This window comes from Neopelma chrysocephalum, unplaced genomic scaffold, assembly GCF_003984885.1.
Source record: "Neopelma chrysocephalum unplaced genomic scaffold, ASM398488v2 Primary Assembly neopelma1_44, whole genome shotgun sequence".
Taxonomy (NCBI): domain Eukaryota; kingdom Metazoa; phylum Chordata; class Aves; order Passeriformes; family Pipridae; genus Neopelma; species Neopelma chrysocephalum.
Window position 1 is genome coordinate 2,435,558 of NW_020897703.1, and position 19,329 is coordinate 2,454,886.

At 45.2% G+C, this 19,329-nt stretch overlaps 1 protein-coding gene across 6 annotated transcripts in view; it reads right to left on the reverse strand.

The window, feature by feature from the left end:
* FN1 (fibronectin 1) overlaps positions 1-19,329 on the reverse strand; it is a 53,454-nt gene that overhangs the window by 12,436 nt on the left and 21,689 nt on the right. For 4 of the 6 annotated variants that reach the window (XM_027678024.1, XM_027678025.1, XM_027678026.1 and 1 more), the window contains exons 19-32: positions 17,797-18,069; positions 14,699-14,965; positions 13,033-13,127; positions 12,529-12,697; positions 12,170-12,256; positions 11,279-11,470; positions 7,502-7,684; positions 6,137-6,226; positions 5,302-5,571; positions 4,791-4,907; positions 4,263-4,427; positions 3,437-3,592; positions 2,604-2,717; positions 640-909 (exon numbers count right to left, since the gene is read on the reverse strand). In XM_027678024.1, coding sequence (XP_027533825.1) covers positions 640-909; positions 2,604-2,717; positions 3,437-3,592; positions 4,263-4,427; positions 4,791-4,907; positions 5,302-5,571; positions 6,137-6,226; positions 7,502-7,684; positions 11,279-11,470; positions 12,170-12,256; positions 12,529-12,697; positions 13,033-13,127; positions 14,699-14,965; positions 17,797-18,069 — 2,448 coding nt within the window. Of the gene's footprint in view, positions 1-639; positions 910-2,603; positions 2,718-3,436; positions 3,593-4,262; positions 4,428-4,790; positions 4,908-5,301; positions 5,572-6,136; positions 6,227-7,501; positions 7,685-8,694; positions 8,968-11,278; positions 11,471-12,169; positions 12,257-12,528; positions 12,698-13,032; positions 13,128-14,698; positions 14,966-17,796; positions 18,070-19,329 lie in introns of all 6 variants that reach the window. The other 2 variants (XM_027678029.1, XM_027678027.1) reach the window with 2 other exon arrangements.

Here is a 19,329-nt window from a genome sequence, read left to right on the forward strand (position 1 = left end):
TTTTCCTTCTTCACAAAGGAATTTTCAATGCATTCTACATGGGGTGGGATCAGCCTGGCACAGAAGGGACTCTCCTGAATGGAGCATGTCCTCTCCTTGTGGAACTGATGTGAGCACAGGGTGTGGGCATGCACGTGGGCCGTGGTCCTTAGGGCAGTCCCAGTGAAGGAGCTGGAGGCTCTGTGAGACCTGGGGGTTGGGGAATCTTCTAGCTCTTCCTGCTATCTTTGGTCCCATCCAAGATCCCTGGGGGAGGAAAGCTGCCCTCATCTCTCTGTTGTTGGCAACTACCTCTGATTCCAGGTGCCCCACATCCCAAAGGCGAGACAAGAGCGTTGTGAGAGGGCGGGTAATCATGGATTAGGCTCCATGACAAGGAACAGGGCACTACTGGACACACACCCCTCCTTTCTCTGGAGTCTACTCCTTCAGTCCTACTATCTTTCCTTCCCTCTCCAATGTGTCTGCAGGCTGACCCTGCTCTCAACCAGCTCCCTGGCACCAACTGAGCCATGTCTCAAGAGCAATCACATCCCCTCGGCTGCCCCGGGGGTTCCCAGGTGCACATGGAAGTACACGTTACCCAACGGGGCAGAAGCCCCTGCTGCCATGGCCTGCTGGGGGTAGTGGAAGGTGTACCTGTGGACTGGGTCCCAGTGAGGGGCAGGCTCTCCATGTCATCGTAAATGGCAACGATACTGATAGTGTACTCAGAACCTGGCCTGAGGCCATGCAGCTCAGCAGTGTCTTCTTCGCCCCCTGGGGCCGGCAATAGCTCATGGATTCCATCCTCAGGGCTTGAGTAGGTCACCCTGTACCTGGTGACTTGCCCCTGTGGGCTTTCCCAAGCAATTTTGATGGAATCAACATCCACGTCAGTGAATGTTAGTCCTTTAGGGCGGTCAATGTCTGTTAGGCAAATTAACGGTAAGAGGTTATGTGATAAAAAGCAGGTCTTGTGCGAGCAAAATAAAAAGCATTTCCATTACATGCAAAGCAGTTTTCAGTTTTGCGTGGCAAGGGGGTACTTGATTCTCCTCTGTGCTGCACCTTGCACACATGCTCACACCCATGAGGCTGAGTTTGGGGGCGCCAGACAGCAGGAAGGCAATCTTGGCCTTGTTGAAACCAAAAGGTCCTGTATTGCCACCTTCAAAGCAGCCAGGACACCAACCCTTACCTATTTTTGAGTCCCTTCAGCACCAAAACACCTTTTATACAGCTCTAACAGCATTAAGCTACCTTAAAGTGGACAAGAATAAAAAAGAAATGGGAATGTTCAGGCCCATTTCTCCCATGTAACTGGTTGTTAGTGCTAAAGGCAGCCAGAGAGCCCCCCGATGAGTAAGTCTGGGTTCACGCTGCACTGGCCTTTCACTGTTATAAGCTGCTGTGCAAAGTGCCAGCCCAAGGAGAATCAGCCCCGCTGTTTTTCTTTCATAAATTAATACCCAATTAACACAATAATCAAGAAAGCAAAATTACTCAGTATATTATATTTTAAAATCAATTGGGAACAAACTTTTCAGTTTTGTATTGAGTGCACAGGGAATGAATGTCCACAGGTGCAGCTGGTGCTAGGCACACTTCCCAATTAGACCAATTAATCAGATTTTCCCAGCAAGGTGGGAATTCAGTGCTAGGCAGCAGGGTAAGTGAGCCTTGTTCACAGAAGTCTGGAGTGGCTACCACAGAAATACACCCACTTGTTACACAAAATGGGAGGATCTGATACATTATTTTTATATTGGATCAAAATTATGCTTTTCTATAAGGTTTCAACTCCCTTATTTGCTGTGTTGTATTAGTCTTCAATTTTCTACATTTTCTAGTTGGCAAAGGTGATTTTTGTCCAGGAATTTGTTGGTTTGAAATTGATGTGGACTCTCTTCCCATCTCTGCAAGGCTATGGAGAAGCTCCAGTTGTTTTTAGGACAATTCTGTAACGTTTGGGGCTGAGTTACAGTTTTGAATACAAGCCTGAGAAAGGGACTAGCATGCAGGCAAATCCCCAGCCCAAAGGTGTCCCTAAAAAGGCACTTCACATCAGAGATATCCCTGAGTCACATGTTCACTCTTGTGTCCTCTTTGGGACCAGAGCAGTTTCGTCCAGGCAGACACAATAATTCCAGGACTGACCTGCCCTTTCCTCTGCAGTGCTTCATTCCAAGTTCTTGATACAACTCATGTGGTTTCCCTTACTTCTTAACACAGGGCAAGTGCTGTCAAGCCCAGCCCAGTCCCTCGAGCAATCACCTTTGCCACCTAGCTGCTCAAAGGAGATCTTTGCACATTTTACCCACTGATTGGCTGACGGCAAACGAAACCCCAAAAGATTTCATGGCTTTAGTGAAAGAAAATCAGAAGCGCAGCATTTTGAGGGGGCAAGAAATTGCATTTTGCCAGTGCTTGAGGCAGAGGGACTGTGTTTGTGCCAGCATCTGCAACTTAAGTGCACAGTACTTCTCACAGGGCAGACCACCTTGCATTCTCCTGGAGAGTAGGCCCCTGCCTTTTGCTTTCCCTGGGACTGTGGTGCTGCATGGGAGGTTCAGACATTGAGAGATAACACTTGTTTTGCTCCCATGAAGTGAAATACGTACTGGTGACGGCTGTCTCAACCAAGGGCAGGCTCTCCCCGTTCTGGTTCTGAGCGTAGACACTGACCATGTACTCCACTGTGGGCTGCAGACCTTCAATAGTGACCTGAGTTTGATCTGGCAGGAAAAAACAGCATTAGTCAGAAAGAACAGCAAAGAACTGCCCTCTAAGCAGCCTTGAATGAAGGGCCTGTAAAAGCCATACCACGAATAAATGTCATTAAAACAAGACGGGATTGACAAACCAAATTTGCCTTCAGCTTGCACCATGCTGCTCTGAAGGGCACAGCAAAGCACCTGCTCAAAGGCCCCACAGCTAAAAGGGCAGGTTAGCATAGGAGGTACAACACAGTTTTCATCATTTTCTGGAATAAGACTGGCCATCACCCCAGCTGCATCACAAGCATCCTTGTGTGCTAACCTCTGCTGATCCCACAAAATGCACTGTGTTTTCAAGAGCTGACCTGGCAGGTTCCACAGTAACGAGCTCAAGTCTGTAGTGTGTGTGACTGAGTCCATGCTACGACCAAGGGTCACGTTATGTGACCTTCAGAAGGATTTCAGAGGAAGCTTTGCTGGATGCTAGAAAATCCAATGGCATTTCTTTGAAATGCAGGTGCCTTTCAGAGACACCAAGACTGCAAAGAATAATCCCTTGCAGCCCATTGGTGTCAAAGAAATATGAAGCTTTTGGGGCAAAAAGTCTGCTCTAGCTTCTTCTGAATGAGACCCAACTGAAGGCAGCAGGTTGGCAAAAAAGCTACAAGCAGGAGAAAGATTTCAGTGTTCACCTCTTACATTCTTACCGATCTGGTGAAGGTGACATGCGCTCTTACCTGCAGGGACATTTTTAGTTTTTGTGGGCCCATGTCCTTTCTTGGGGACAGCTGTCACCCGATACCCTGTGACTGGGGATGTTGAAGGCTGCCACCTGATGCTGATGCTGTTGTCCTGGACATCGGTGACTTGCAGCTGGGATGGTGTGTCTATTTCTAGGCAATAAAAATATTTTTTCTGAGTATGTTGGTAAAGGAAAACCTCCCCCCACTGTTGTCTCCTGGCTGAATTTTGCTCTGCTCTTTCTTTTCTAGGCTGCACTTCTTAGAAAACACATCTTGCTACTTCTTTGTCCCTCATGCTAGCCCAGACCAAAAAAGCCTTAACCATGATGTGCAGGTGACTGACCTCGAATCAATATTAGTTGAGGATTTTTGCTGTTTTAAAGGCTACTAAATGCCTTTATCTGCAGCTACAGCAGGAGTAGGATTAGGTTATATCTGAATCAGGAGTGAGATGACAGTCTTGGAGTTAGAAAGTCAGGTCTCATCAAGATCACAGAGCACCAGAAGCACTAGTGTTAGGCCAGCAGTGACTCCATTATATGAAAGCCCAACAGGATTCCCACTCTGCAGTGAGCAGTCAATCATTGCTTGTATCCCCATTTGGACTCCACAGGATCTCCCTCCTTCAAGCCCACGATCCCCTTCCGTGTCATGTCATTATCATGCTGGGCCACCAAGATCTGCAGCTCCACTGAAACTGATGGGCTCACAACACAGCCCATGGCTTCTAAAAGAAACCAGGGATCAGCAACACATTTGGGGGGATAAACCAACACAAAGCTGTAGGGTTTGTGTCTTGTTTGGTTCAGTGAGATCTCACCTGTTTTGTAGGTGACAGTGACTGGCTTGCTGCTGGCAGGGCTGTCTCCACGGCCAGTTACAGCATACATAGTGATGGTGTATTCCACACCAGGTTTGACACCATTGATGGTGGCAGTAGACATGGTGCCAGGCACTGTAAACTCCTGCACAGGGCTGCTTCCACCTGTGGAAAAACAAATGTAATGGATCTCTAAAGTACACATTTTAAATCATTACAGAAAGCAGGACAATCCTGTATGCATGAAGTTGAAGGTAGGACTCTGTTGATTTCAATGGTTGTTGGGTCAAATTCCTTTTCAGAGATCCCAAGGAAAAGAACGAAGTATGTATGCAGAACCACCTCTCAAATCACTAGAGTGCTCCAGATGCTCTTCCTTTTTGGTAGACAAAAAATTATTTGCTCTTCTTCAAAAAAGACACCTCTGTGTCTGCTACAGCCAAAGTTGCCTTTGCTATTTGCTGTGGCTTTCTAAGGCCTCAGAACGGAGTTCCTGGTCTGTGCCTGGCTGTAGCCGCCTGCCCTCACCTGTTTCACCATACGTGATCCGGTAGTATCTCACTGTCACTGCAGGAGCATCCCAGGAAAGCACGAGGCTGGTAGGGCCAGCAGGGGCAACTTGCAAGTCCCTTGGAACATCAGACACTAAAAAAACAAGAGAATTGAAAGGAGAATTTAAACACAGTTTACATCAGCTACATACTCTACCTACCCTACTGTGCTCCTCTGCTACTCATCTGTGTGTCTTTTTAGCCCTGTGCACACACACCTACAAGTGATGTATCTGGTTAAAAACTACCTGGCATTGGACCAGATTTAATGAAAACAGTTCTGCTAACTATTGGTCTGACTTGGTCTGAAAGTAGCATGGGTCCTCCCACCTTTTTATAAACCAGGCCCTACCTCAGCATCACATGCACTTCCTCGTGAGCAGAGTTTCATCAGCTGGTAGGAAAGATCTGGTTTAACAGCAACTCCTTCACTAGAGGACACTCAAACCCCTCACTGTAACTTTTAGGCAGTGTTCTCTCAAGCTCACCCGTGGTTTGCTGGCCGACCAGGGGCATGCCCTCCTCCCTGCCGTTGACGGCGATGACGCTGACCACGTACTCGGTGCCTGGCAGCAGGTTGGTGAGGGTGATGGAGTTCCGTGAGGGGGGCACACGGTCCTCCTTGGGCCTGCCGCCGCCCTGCTCCGGCTGGTACCGGATCTTGTAGCCTGTGATGGTGGCACGTGGAGCCATCCAGTGCACAGTGAAGGAGTTGGCAGTTATATCCGAGAAGTCAAGGCCAGTGGGGGAATCGAGACCTGGGTGTCGCAAAGAGACAAGAGACTGAGCTCCACAAGCTACTTGTCGTAATCATCACTGCCATGTTTCCTTAAGCTCTGTACCATGACAGTGCCAGGTAAGAAACCAAATGCTATTCAGCTGTGGAACTAAACAAATATGTGTTCAGGATCCAAGTGAGATAAATAAGCGCTGGAATGCAACAGCAGGAAAAGCGTGTGTGGCACACACAGACAACACTGTGAAAAACAGTGCACATGACCAGCAAAGTTTGTCTTGTTCCATAACTGTGTAGCAGACTCAGTGACAGATACAACACGCTCTGCCTGGGCTTGTTCTCAGGGTACATTCACACCAGGGTCTACAATTTAAAAACAATGGCAGTTATGCCTCTCAGATAGAAAACACAGAATTTCCTAGTGTTCCCCAAGATGTGCATCTGCACTGCTTTTGATGATTATCATTTGATGATCATCTAGCTGATGACCCATCAACAAGGTGGCACACACAGAAAAGAGCTAAGAAGTCCCATTAATGAATTCTTAAAGGATGGCATTAAGGATGTCCTGGGATGCATCCAAGTACCTGTTTTCTGGATTCCATAAAGAGGTGCGCTCTCATGTTGCTCAGAAACACTGTAGACTCTCACCAGATATTCAGTCCCAGGGAGCAGGTCTGTGGAGTTCAAGAACAGGGATTTAGACATATTTCTTTGCTAGTTGTTCAACCTACACAATTTTAACTGTATTTCTTAAGAGAGGTAATCAGGTTTTGCTTGATGGAAGATCTGAGCTTCCAGGCCAGTCAAAAATTTAAGCCAGTTATTTTTTTTGGTATTACAGTTGCCTGCAATGCTTTAGCCTGAGGGAGCATGGAATTCTGTATCATTGCTTCATCAGTTTGTGGAGACTGACTAGAAGCAACTTTGTTTTCTACAAGATCCCATCTAGTTATCTTGTAGTTTAGTTATGAACCAGGCCAAAGCTTCAGCTGATATAAACTGGAATAGGGCCAAGGATTTCCAAGACAGCTACTGGAACTCAGATGAGCTCCTGATTTAGTCTCTTATTCTGAAAGTGGGTATTGTCTCTCACTCAACCAACCTGATTCTAGGGCAAAGAAAAAAAAAAAGCCCAATTTTAAATACAACACAGCTTTTGAACCAAAAATTAATGTTAGTTTTTTGAAAATGCCCATGTTTTGTTGTCACATCCTGTAAGGTTCCAAGCAATATGTATTTTCTGGTCTGAGCATACAAAGCCAAAAGGAGCAATGACCTTTTGCACATTGTGATCATCTCCCTGAACCTCTGCACTGCACGTCCTTGGCAAACCAAGTGAATAATATGTATTTACTCTTAATACTTAACCAGGCTGCAAATCAATGCAATTGCCCAATAGCCTGATTCATCACTGTCCTTGGATTGATAGGAAAAAGCTTTCCTGTGGTTTGGCTTTAACCTGAGTAAAGCAAGAGGCCAAAGCCCATTTGTGAGTTTGTATGAGGCTACTTGAGACATCAGCTTAGACCAGCTGAGAATTTGGCCAGCTACACTTAGAGTAAGCAATTTTTCTTTTGGCTCCTCTTGTGTCATGTGGACCTTCACTCTCTACAACTCCTTGAAAGGAGGGGGTAGCAAGGTGGGAGTTGGTCTCTTCTCTCAGGTAACAACAGACAAGAAGAAAAGGCCTCAAGTTGCACCAGGGGAGGTCAAGGTTAGATATTAAGAAAAATTTCTTCACAGAAAGGTTGGTCAGGTGTGGAGCCACCATCCCTGGAAGTGTTCAGGGGGGTGTGGATATGGCACTTGGGGACACAGCTTAGTGGCAAGCATGGTGATGCTGGGTTCATGGTTTGACTCAATGAGGTCTTTCCCAGCCCTAAAAATTCTATGCTTTTATGAAAAGGGGCCTCTTATATTTGCTTGACTTACGTAGGTAACCCACTTACTTGTTAAGATCACCATGTTGTCTGAGGGTGAAACTGTCACCTCTGCAACGTCGTCCTCCTTCTTGGCGGGTGAGTAGCGCACCAGGAAACTGCTCAGCACGATGGAAGTCGGGGCAGTCCAAGTCACTCTCATGGTATCAGGCCCCACGTTAGTGAAGCGGAGATCAGTGGGAGGAGGCACAGCTACACAGCAAAGAACAGATCTAGCTCAGCCCTCTGATTCATAACAGTTGATCAAGATGCATGTTCAGGGAATCACCACAGAAAGTATCTCATGCACAACAGACTACTGACTACTGCACCAGACTCATGCAGACAGACTTCTAGACTACACTTGGTTCCACTACGGTTAAGAGAAAAATGTGTCTGTACTACTGTCAGGCCGCTTTAACCTCTTGGCGATTCCTGATACCTTAAATGTACCCCATGGGGCTAATTTGAAAACAAGGTAGCAAGTTTCAGTAATGTGCTTCTAGCAGCTGGATTTCAGATCACAGATGTGGTGCCAAGAGAGGTTTAAAGTTGCCATACAGCAGCTTACAGATGGAAAAGTAATCTCATCTAGAATCCATACATGCACACACAGGAGAGGAGAGGGTATATCACTAATTTCCTATGACTCTACTTCTACTCGTGTTGAAGGATTTACAGCCTCAGGAATTTCAAACACATCAGGATTTCATGCAAGAACCAGTTTCCAGCTTGCCCTCTGCTCATGCACTATAGAGACCCTCGACAGTGTGGCACGGCTGTCACTGGCATGTCCTCAGGGAGTGGTGTCCATCTGCACCCCTTGGGGCATTGTGGAAAGAGTGAGGCCACTACAGAAATGGACTGCTGGAAGCCCAGACAGCTGGAGGGTGTGTCTGCTGATCTGCTCTGCCCTTTGGCACTTATTTTGGGAAATCACAGTTTTAAAGGCTGGTGAACACACACAGGCTCCATTCCAACTGGATCTTGGAAATCTGAAGAGCAGAAGGTGAATGAGCCTGGCAAGTCTGCAGCCATTCATGGTATTGAAATGCCTCAAATTCAGAAGCTGAGCAGCACATATCCATCCCCAGCTGCATCTGTCTGGCATCCCCACAGTGAGTGGCTCAACTCCTCTTTTGACAAAGCCCCATCATCCCAACAGCCAGTGCCAGCAGGGAACACTGCCCACGTCCCAAAACATGGAAGTTTTCAAGATTCACCCGTTTGCTGTGTCAGAGTGGTGGGGGCGCTCTCTCCGCCATTAATGAGTGTGATTACACTGATGTCGTAATCAATGCCCGGCTCCAGGCCTGTCACTGTGTAGTATCCTACTGAGGAGTCCACAAAATCTTCAAAAATAGGGACACTCTCTCCTGCTGCAACTACTGTGATGCGGTACCCGATAATGGTGGAGGCATTTAACGGGGTCCACCTCAGGCCGATGCTCGAGTCAGTTATGTCAACAAAGCTTAGGTCAGTGAGTTGGGGCACCTCTAATGAGTTAAAGAGCAAATGGGAAAGGCAGAGACACACAGAGGCAAAGAAAGACAAGGGAGAAAAAAGCAGTGTTCATCACTATTAACATTGACAGACCTTTGGAAGCAATTGAGGTGATATGCAGAATTTCTCTTGGGGGGAAAGGAGGGTTTCTGGTGGGCTTTCAGGTTTTGGTGGTTTTGTTTTTTCCTTTTTTCATTTTGTCTTTTAATATTTACCCTTCAATGCAGTCTCCAGCTGCTTCCCTGGGCAGACAGAGGCTCAAACCCTCAGATGATGTGCTTCCACTTTATAGAGATAACAATTTTCAAAAAGCCCTACAAGAGGCACTTAACTTGCAACAAATCTACTTTGAGCAATGATGAGCCATAAAGACCCAGCATTTTCTGATGAAAATAAAAAAAGAAAAAATATAGCCCCCCCCTTTTTTTTTTTTACAGGTAGACTACAAGAGATCAAAGTCTATTAATATATAAATAAAACAACAACTCCAAAATAATAGTTGACTGACCCTCTAGAATTCTTGTCTTTTTCAAATGGTGAGTCTAACTTTTATCACTGGGGTCATAAAAATATCAACTTATTTGAAGGAGCTAAATCAGACTAGATCCTCAGCTAGGGAGAACCATCAAGGTTTCAGGGTAGATCATCCACTGTCTGAACCACTTATTTGGACTTGGAAAAAAAAAAGCCTCAAACCCCTGTAATGGCTTGAGGATCTGGCCCAGAATTCCTCAAGTTCTACTTACCACTACCTGCTGCAATATCTGTGCTAAAAACAGATGATAGTGAACAGTGAGTAATAAAATACTTTCTTGGAAAGATGGTAAAATGGTTAAAAATGACCTTTAGATGATAAGAATCCTGTCAGTGACAACATTCCCATATTCAGAGGTTATGCCCAGCACATGCTGTGGCCAAGTGCCTGATATTGTTGGCTAAAGTGTTGAAAATCTCAGATCTGAGCCATTCAATAAGGATGCTCTTTAATTAATCTTCCAGATAACGCCTAAATTTCTGTAGGGAAAACAAGCACAGCTGTGACTGTTTCCTCTATTGATATTACTATTATTAAAAGTGCTCATTTCCTGCATGTTAGGACCAACAGAACTGGGCAGGGAATTGGGCAGATGCATCTTTAATTGACAATGGCCAAACCCTCAGTTGCTCAAGTCAGAACATTGGTATTGATTTAAGCCACAGGATTTGGCTTTGTAACTTTAGCAAGATGATCCTGTGGGAACTAATGGATGCTTTTCCTCAGGATCAGACACCAGTAGGTGAGTCAAAGATGCAGGACTTGGTATCCATTCTGTTGGATCATTTCAAGTTAGTTTGAAAAGGAATTATGAGACAGAAATATTGTTTTAATTGCATTGGCTATGTTCTATTTTAATGTCCTTCAAGGAAAATACTTATTTTACAGAATTTATGCAAAAAAATGCCAGTTTTCTGTAAGATCATGGTTTATCCACGTGGAATGCATGTACCATATCACCTTTAAGAGTGCTAAAAGCCAGAGACATATATTCTTAGCTTTCCCCCACCAGAAGATGGTGAAGGGCTAAAACTATTACTGCTTTAATTATGACGTATCACAGTATTAGTTCCCCCCTAGGGAGCACACAGCACTTCAGTGAAGCGTGGAAATTTTAAAGCAGTGTTACAAGAGCAAGCAAACACAGTAGCTGGCATCATTTCAGGGCTGAGCACAAACAAAAACACACAAAGCCCCTCACACAGGAAAATGAAATGAAACCATTTGGGGAGATGCATATTGATTTTGCTACTGCGGCTACAAAGGTGGTTTCTGCAGTCATCCCAGCACACCATGTGAGGTGGCACACACCGCTCTGTGTCCCAGAAGTGCTACAGTGATGGACCTTTCAATCCTGGCTTTCCTCTCCATTGTGCTCAAGTGATTTTCTGTCACTATTGCTGCCAGAATTTCTCCTGTGCTTGTTTCCCACTCTGATCACCTACTTCCTGTCCTCACCAGCTGTGCTCCAGATGTGGGGCACTTCAGAGCTAAGTCAAGTCTCTGCTGCTCTCCAGCTCAGTGTAAGGATACACCAGATCCACCTCTTTGCCACCACCCTGTGACAGACAACCAAGGCTGCCCATGTAGCAAAGTACAGGGGTGTAAGAACTGGTCTGTCACATGTTGGTACCTGGCTATTCTGCTTCTTGAGACTAAATGTAAAGCCTAAGCCCTCTCATCAGACTAGTAGGAGTTGTGCATGCAGAGCTCTTGGGCTCAGCCATTGGACTTTGAGTAGCTAAACCTGCTGCTTATCCTTTCCTTACCTGGAGTGATGGTTTCAGAGATGGGGACACTCTCCTGGTCGTCCTTGACTGAGTAGACACTGACATTGTACTCCACCCCAGGGTTCAGGTTTTCAAAGGTGCAGGTGGTCTGATCTGCACCCACGACCTCCTCCAAGGCAGAGCCCTGCTGCCCGTTGGTGGGAGTAGTGGTCACACGGTACCCAGTGATGCCTGAAATACAGAGAGCCCAGTGTACAGTGACCTCCTGCTGAGCTCATTTACATCAGGGCTCAGCACAACTGAGGCAAACATGACATTTTAAAAGTGATTTTGCCACCCTGAGCCCAGCAGGCAAGAGGTTGCTTTGTCAGGCACCCCAAAATGAGCTTCCCAAGAGGCAGGTATGCCATTCTCACAGCATTTCAACTCCTCACCAAACTGAAAGTCTCATGACTCATCAAGAAAAGGTTCAGCTACAGACAGAGAGTGGTTTTAAAAAGCTTTCAATCCTCCATTTATGGAAGTCAATTGTACAGCTCCCATCAGCTATTGTGGGAGAAGAGTTCACCCTGAACACTATCAGAACTTCCATACTTACTTCTCAATAACACAAACTCATCTGTCACTTCCAAAATCTTTGTGGTGCATTTTGCTTTCCTTCCCTTGGACTATTTTTAAACCCCTGGGGATATTTGAAGAAATCCTTCAAATCCGTAAAACAGCTGAAATATTTGAACACATTCAAACTCCAGAATAATAAGTTACCTTCAGTGCAAAATGCTAATATCTAGAAATATGTACATTTTTTCTTAAATTCCTCAACAACAAGTTTTCCATTGAAGTCTCCTTACTGAACAGCAAGGTACCAGAGAACAAGCGTTACCATTCTGCTACAACAGATTTGAGCACAGTGTGAATTCACATAGTTACCTGGAGATGTGCTTCTATCCCAAGAGACAATCAGGATCCCAGTATCAGGACTGGACTGCAGGCGCAGTCTGGTTGGTGGAGCCAGTGCTGCAAGTGTTCAGACAAACAGGTCAGAGGTGCACTGGGAATCATGCTGGCTGCCTCAGCACCCCTTCTCCCCACATTACACCCTCACCCTTTGGAATTAGCTACAAATATTCTCCTGAAGTTGTGGCCCTGCACCGCACAAGACAGTGCTACTGTCACTTATGTATCAAATGAACCACAACAGGAGGAAATGACTCCCATAAGACAGCCCGAGGAGCGCAGGGGAAACAAGTGGAAGAGGAAGTAATCATGGAAAAGTGAGTGTTCCATACGTGTGGTCACTCTGCGGATGATGGGGGTCTCCCTCTCCTGGCCGTCCATCAGCACCGTCAGGCTGTAGGTGTATTCCACCCCGGGGGTCAGCCCGGAGATGACGATGCTGCCGGAGTCCGAGATCACCTCCCGCGGAGCCTCCCCGCCCTGGCTTGGGCGCACCCCCAGCTGCAGGAAGCAACGTTTGCTGTTCAGTCTCAAATGCTCCTATCCCAGCTAACCATCAGCATCCTGACTGATCATCCCACATGAGCATCGTGGGCCCTAAAGCCACACACCAGCTGTTAATCCTGTAACTAGTATTTCAGATGAACTTCACCTGAAGCCCCATGATTGCATTGACCTCTGTCACCTAAACCCACCCCCTGTAAGCAGCAGGTCTTTTGCACCCCTTTCCCTTGTGCTTCAATCTTCACTGCAGGCCATAGGAAACTGCTTCCATCCGCCCTCCCTGCCACAATGAAGCAAGAGGAAAAAGAAACACAGGCCTTAGTTTCTCCTACCTTGAAACCAATCCTTGGGGCAGGTGTCCAGGTGATGACTATGGAAGTCTCAGTCACTTCTGTGTTAAAAGGAGGAACAGAGCCAGCAGGCTGATCTGTGAAGGGAATTGGCAGAGCTGAAGTCTACCTGCTATGATGGCTCAAAACAGTTAGAAAACCTGACTTAGAGCAGTCCAAAGAGCCAGGGGTATGTAATGATTGCTGAACTACAACACTTCTGAAAATCCAGGGATTTGGGAAGGATCTGACAGGTTATTTTTGTCTGCTGCTGGGCTTGATAGACATGGTATGCAAGTGGTCTGATCATAGGGACTGCTTTTGTTCCTGAGAAAAATGAAAATACTGAACTGGTTCTCATGATCCTCTATGCATCCAACACCAAGAATTTGGGGATTATTGGGTTTTCTTGGCACAATACATAAAGTGTTCCTAAAAAAATAGCTTTTTTTTCCCTTCACCCCCCATATGCCTTCCAATCAGCAGAACCCTACACCCTTGTCTGTCATCCAGCTGTCCCAGCAAGGACCATCTTAACCCTCAGCAACACCTTCAACTCTTTTGAAGTCAGCAGAAAGGGAGCTCAAAGTCAGGCTGAGGCGTCTGTGGTCTCACTGATATCTGTCAGGAGCATCACATGGACTCCAAAGCCTTTGTGTATCCCAGAATCAGCCTAAATAACACCACTGAGTTTAGTCTGAAGTGACCTTGTTCTTAGTGAAAAGACTTGGTTGATTAATCTACAGCCTTGAACTGGACTTATTTCATTCAGACAAGCCAGAATTTGAAGGCAATATTAATCTAAGATACCAAATCATATCCTAATTGAGAAATATCTCTAGATAAGACTGACTGTCAGCAAAAAGTACCTTGCCAATGTCAACAGTGTTATTCTGATTCAAAGTCTGAACCCTTATTTTTAGTTTCACATTGTTCTAAAAGAAACCACATTCTCTTTTGAAAAGAGGATGTGGTTCTGGGCTTGGATGGCTTTGAATTTTGTTAGTTTATATGATGGCATCATCATTATTTAAACATTGAATCTATTTGTTCTTTCTAGAAGTATGTGTGGGTTCTTATAGGACTCCCTTTCCTCCCTGAATTTGCTCAATATTTCTTCCAAGCCAGCAGCACATGTACAGATGACTGAAATGTAAAAAAAATAAAAGTAAAAAAATAAAAGGATAGCATGCCATGTTTGTGTCAGTTTGGGTAACTGCAGTTGAGCTGCCTTAGATGGTATGGTTGGGCTTGAGAAGTGACTGCTTTCAGCTTTATACAAATGACAGACTAATTATTCCTTGCCCATTTTAAGGGAGCTGTATGCTTTCCTTAACTCATCATGCCGAAAATCAAACAATTAAAAAGATCAAGTAAAATTCAATTTCTTTGACATTCAGCTAAACAAAAACTGAGGTATCAGTAGTTAGTTTTCCTTTTTTTTTTAACATAATCAGGAAAGCTGAAATATGTTTTACTAAAAGCTTTTTGATGCAAATAACTCTTTTTCCTGCCAACCAGTTCAGAAAGAAGAACAAGGAATATTTCCCAAGCTGTTCTGCTGGAATGCTACTTCAAAAGGCTGCTTCTGTAAACCAACTCACAATAGCCACTTTGAGCACAAGTTCTGAAGAAGGGCCGTGGCATTATGTGTGTGTGTGTCACTCACAAGTTGTGAAGACTCCAGTCGCTCTGTTGCTTTGCAGGTCATCTTTAACTGCCACGAGGTACACGGTGTACTCAGTGCCAGGTTGCAGGTTCCTCAGGAGGTACTTGCTGGCAGAGGGTCCCACGTTGTAGGTCCTTGGCTGCCCTCCCCTCGTGGGACCTGCCGTCAGTCGGTAGCCCGTGATCACCGCCCGGGGCCGGGTCCACAGCACCAACACCGAGTGCTCCGTGGTGTTCAGGAACCTCAGGTTGGTGGGAGCATCGAGCTCTGGGGAAGGAAAAGAGGAACATCCCTCAGCTTTCCAGCTGAATCTCTACTTCACCCCCACTTCCAAAGCACGTCCATTCCCCGCACAAACCATGGGTGTACAAGGAGGTTGGTGAGCCTGTGTTTGTGACTCACTGTGTGAGGGCAATAGGAGGGAACAGAGAAGGTGGGGACCATGGGAGAGCTGGAAATGGCAGTGAAAGAACTCTATCCATGCCTCAATGCCAGCCAGTAACTCGGTTGGCCAGGCAGACCCGAGCATTCTGGGCTGCACTGGTTTGGGTCACTGCCATCCATGGCATCCCATGGGGAAGGCAGGCTGAGGAAAGACAGATGAACCCAAGCACACTCAGGAATTTCAGTAGTTTCTCATGAATGCTGAGCATTTTTTAAAAAATCGGCTCAGTTTAGACTTGTCAGCATAAGCACAGAAACCTAACTTTAGCCCTTTTCCACGAAAAAGATTTATTCTTTTAAATCCTTGCCCAGTCCTGTCAAAATCCCTTCCCAAAATAAACCACCCCTACTTTGTCATTTGAATGTCAAAATAAGTAATAGTCAGCGACTTCTTGCAGAAAACCAGTTCCTAGATCTACACAAAAACAACCACCCCGTGGAACTGACCATACAACAATTCCAAGCATGCTCATCTCTCCCGTGGGACTCAGGGAACAGCTCTTACCAGGCTTCCTCCCCTTTTTATCACTGCCCCCAGGAAGCTGCTGAAGCTGGTAACCCACATAACTACGCACACAAGAGGCTGATGCAGCACAGCTCCATCAGCACCACTCTGGAGCCCAGTGACTGGCAGATATCACTGCCTTTGGCTGTGACAAGATGAGGCTCAGAAGGAGAAAAACACCTGAGTAATTTGCCCCCACAGCAGGCTGGGTAGCACTGGCTGCAGCAAGGGATTTATAGTGTCCACATGGCAAGTTTCTCCACCTTTTCTACGTTCCAATCATATGTTGAAATTAAGAGCAGTGAGAAGAGGTTTCATCAATGCTCTTTTTTGATGGCAAATGCTTTTTTTCTCTTCCAGAAGAGATAACATTTTGGTGATAAAAATTAATGTTTTCATCCCTCTCTCAGTGGAGAGCAGTTTTTGTCCTTTTTGTTTTCTCCCCAGTTGTTTTCTCCAGGGAGGGCAAAGGAAGAGAGGACTTTTTTCTTCCACTATTTGAAAAAACAAGGGAAATAGTTCTAGAAGAACAAGATGAGTGTGATGCTCCTTAGGCCCATCTCTAGGTACTTAGATCTGTGCTAAGTCTCATCTATCAAGGATTGTATCTTCCCCCAATGTGCAGCCTGAAGCCAGTTCCTTTCTGCACAGTTTAATTTGCCAGCTCTATCAGGCTTTTATCACTTCCTCTCCCCATAGTAAGGGAAAACGAGGAAGATTAAAAAGCCACACACACTCCGAGTTTATTTGTAGACTTTTTTAAACAGAAGGCCAAAAAGAGAATCACATTTACACCGTGGGAAGAGACTTTTGCTGCAGGGTTTTCCTTGGGAACCCTGAATGATTTCTGTTTCCCAGGACTTTCGATTACAGGATGCAATTTATGTGAATACTTTCTGAACTGTGGTTTAGGCAAAGCCGTTAAGCGGATGATCACAGCCTATGGAAAATGATCCCAGACATTTGTAACTAGCCCTGTGCTGTCTGAATTAAATGTCTCTCAGGTACATCTCTGTGTGGACTTTCAGAGGGGCTCTACACATAACCAAGGCTCCTCAAAACAACCACAAAAAATTATAGATCCAACTGGGAACTGAGCTCTTCTTGTTCTAAATGCTTCCAAGGGAGTTCAGATTCTTAACTCGCATCCTTGCTTCTGAAAGCCTTGCTTGAAAGAGGAGGGAGAGTATTCACACTGTTTACGTTACACTGAGATTAGATACCTCTGTCAAAGGACAAACATAAGGATCCCTTTCTCCCTGCATAGCCAAGGGAAAGGCACTATTCATGGCTCATAACTTAATGGATATAAGTAAGGATACTTTTCAAACAGCATGGCTATATTCACAGATTATCCCATTTCCTTTCCTTCCCTCTCATCCTTTTAAGAGTCAGGCTAGGAGCGCCAAACTTTCTCTCATTTACTGAAAAGTGTCAGAACAGCAGCACATGCACATAGCTGAATTTTGGTTCTTTGAATAAAGCAATCCAGTCAAAGAACACCATAAACACCAAGTCACCCTTCTATTGCCCAATAAATAAGATCTGTTCAAATGAACCATGGCCCAGGTTCTGTCTGATCGGCTTCTTTTGGATCAAAAAGGGAGATAACCACCCAAACCCAGACTAAACTTTTCCTTTCATCTGAAAATCTCCATCTTCCTTGCCTGTGCAGGCAGAAGTGCTACTGCTGAGAGTGGAGCCAGATAGGTACATAGCTGTCAGAAAGGAGATAGGGATTTTCAGAGCAATCTCAGCAAGGCTCCTAAGTCATGCTGAAATCTGCCCTAAGGTACCCACACACAGAAAAAAATAAAATTATAAAAATCACAGGCTGTGATCTGTGCTGTAAAAGAACTGCAGGGCCCATCAATTCTCAGTCAGTAATAAAAAAGTTGAATTCCAGCCATACGAAATTGTTTTAAAGCACCATGAGAGTTAAACTCCATTGGAAAGCCCTGGAGGAGGATAAATCTGCTGAAGAGATCATTGTTAGACTGACTGAATTCCCAGCCCTGTCATCCTACTTCTGGGATACCTCCTGGGCTATAACTGTTGCACTTCAAGTGCTCTGTTTATACATTTCTCTAAGTGACAGACAAATACGCACTTCAAAAGGCTGACAAAAGCACGAAGGAAAGACACTTACTGGTGGTTTGCTGCCCAGTCAAAGGTTTGCTCTCCCTGCCCTGGCTCACAGCAAAGATCTTAAAGAGGTAAGTGGTTCCTGGGAGCAGGTCAATGACCTCAGCAAAAGAGCTCCTGGTGATGGGCAGTCTCTGGCCGTGCTGGCCGGGCCGATTGACAGGGATCACCTCCACTCGGTAGCCGGACACTTGGCTCTGCGGGGGGGTCCACATGATGGTGATCTTGATGTCAGAAACCTCCACAAACTGCAGATCTCTGGGTGAAGGAACTTCACCTGAAAAAAGAGGGATAGAACAGTGTCACAGGGAGTCAGTCCTTAGCCATTGGCAGGAGAAGCTACAGGTTTCCATGGAAGGCAGAAAAGTTAATTTTGATTGAACAGTGGCTAGTCAAAGAATATTTACCAAACTGAGAAGTCATGGTAACCTTACTGTAAACATGTCTACACACATTCCCAGACAATTTTCAAGCTGATGACAATCCCAAATGTCACTACCTAGTTCTATTTTATGCCTTCACTCACAGAATGTACCTTGCTGTGTCAGAAAGAGGAGTGAAAGACCAGAAGTAATATGCTACAGAACTTCAAGTATATGCAGAACCAAAACTTGAGGGAAAAAAAATACTGCAGGGACTGGAAACAGTTACCTCCTTTTCAAATTAAAAGAGAGGGTTTTCAAAACCCACAGCATTTTCTGAGTGTCTATAATTAACTTAAAATCCATCTTTTATAATTTAACAAATACAGGGGCTGATCTGGCCTTACTGTAGTCAAAGACAAAATGCAGTTCCCTCTGTGCTGGTCCCCAGTACTGCACCCTTGAATTCCTATGTTTAGATTAAGTTTCTTCAGATTAGGACTGATACTGCTCTAAGGTTAACCAATGCACATTTGTGGAAGATACAGATGCCAAACCATAAAATCATTGAGCTGAGTTCATTCCTGGTAAATTCCCATTTGAAAACACATGCTTCCAACTTGCAGGACCATCAAATTCCACTGCTTACCACATCAGATCCCATTCTTTCACTATTCTTGCTTTTGGTTTGGCTATTCAGTCCAACTGGATACTTAGAGAACCCCGAAACCACTACTTTTTGAAATAGTGGGTGCCTGCAGTTGAGACTGTATGGTGTTGTTTTGGCACATCACTCAATGCTGAGGAATCTCCCATCCCCACTCACTGCAATGGAAAATAATGGATAGGACTGGAAAGGAGAAGGATAAGTCAGGTGAATTATTAGAATTTGTACTTGTGTCCACGTACATAACCTTGAATATCTGTAGGCCAAGTACTGAGGCAAAGTGATACCCCAGGCTCTTCAGATGATCTCTTGGCAGAATTCCCCCTAAAATAACTTGGGAAACTGATCTCTTTTCTGCAGACAATGCAAGACCTGCCTGCAGTCCAATCCCTAGGAATTACAACCCTACCGATGCGGAGTGGTGGCCTGTGTCAATAAGGAGTATGGATTTACTATAAAACTTCAATACCAGTGGAATTTACAATTAAAAAACACAATGAGGACAAAC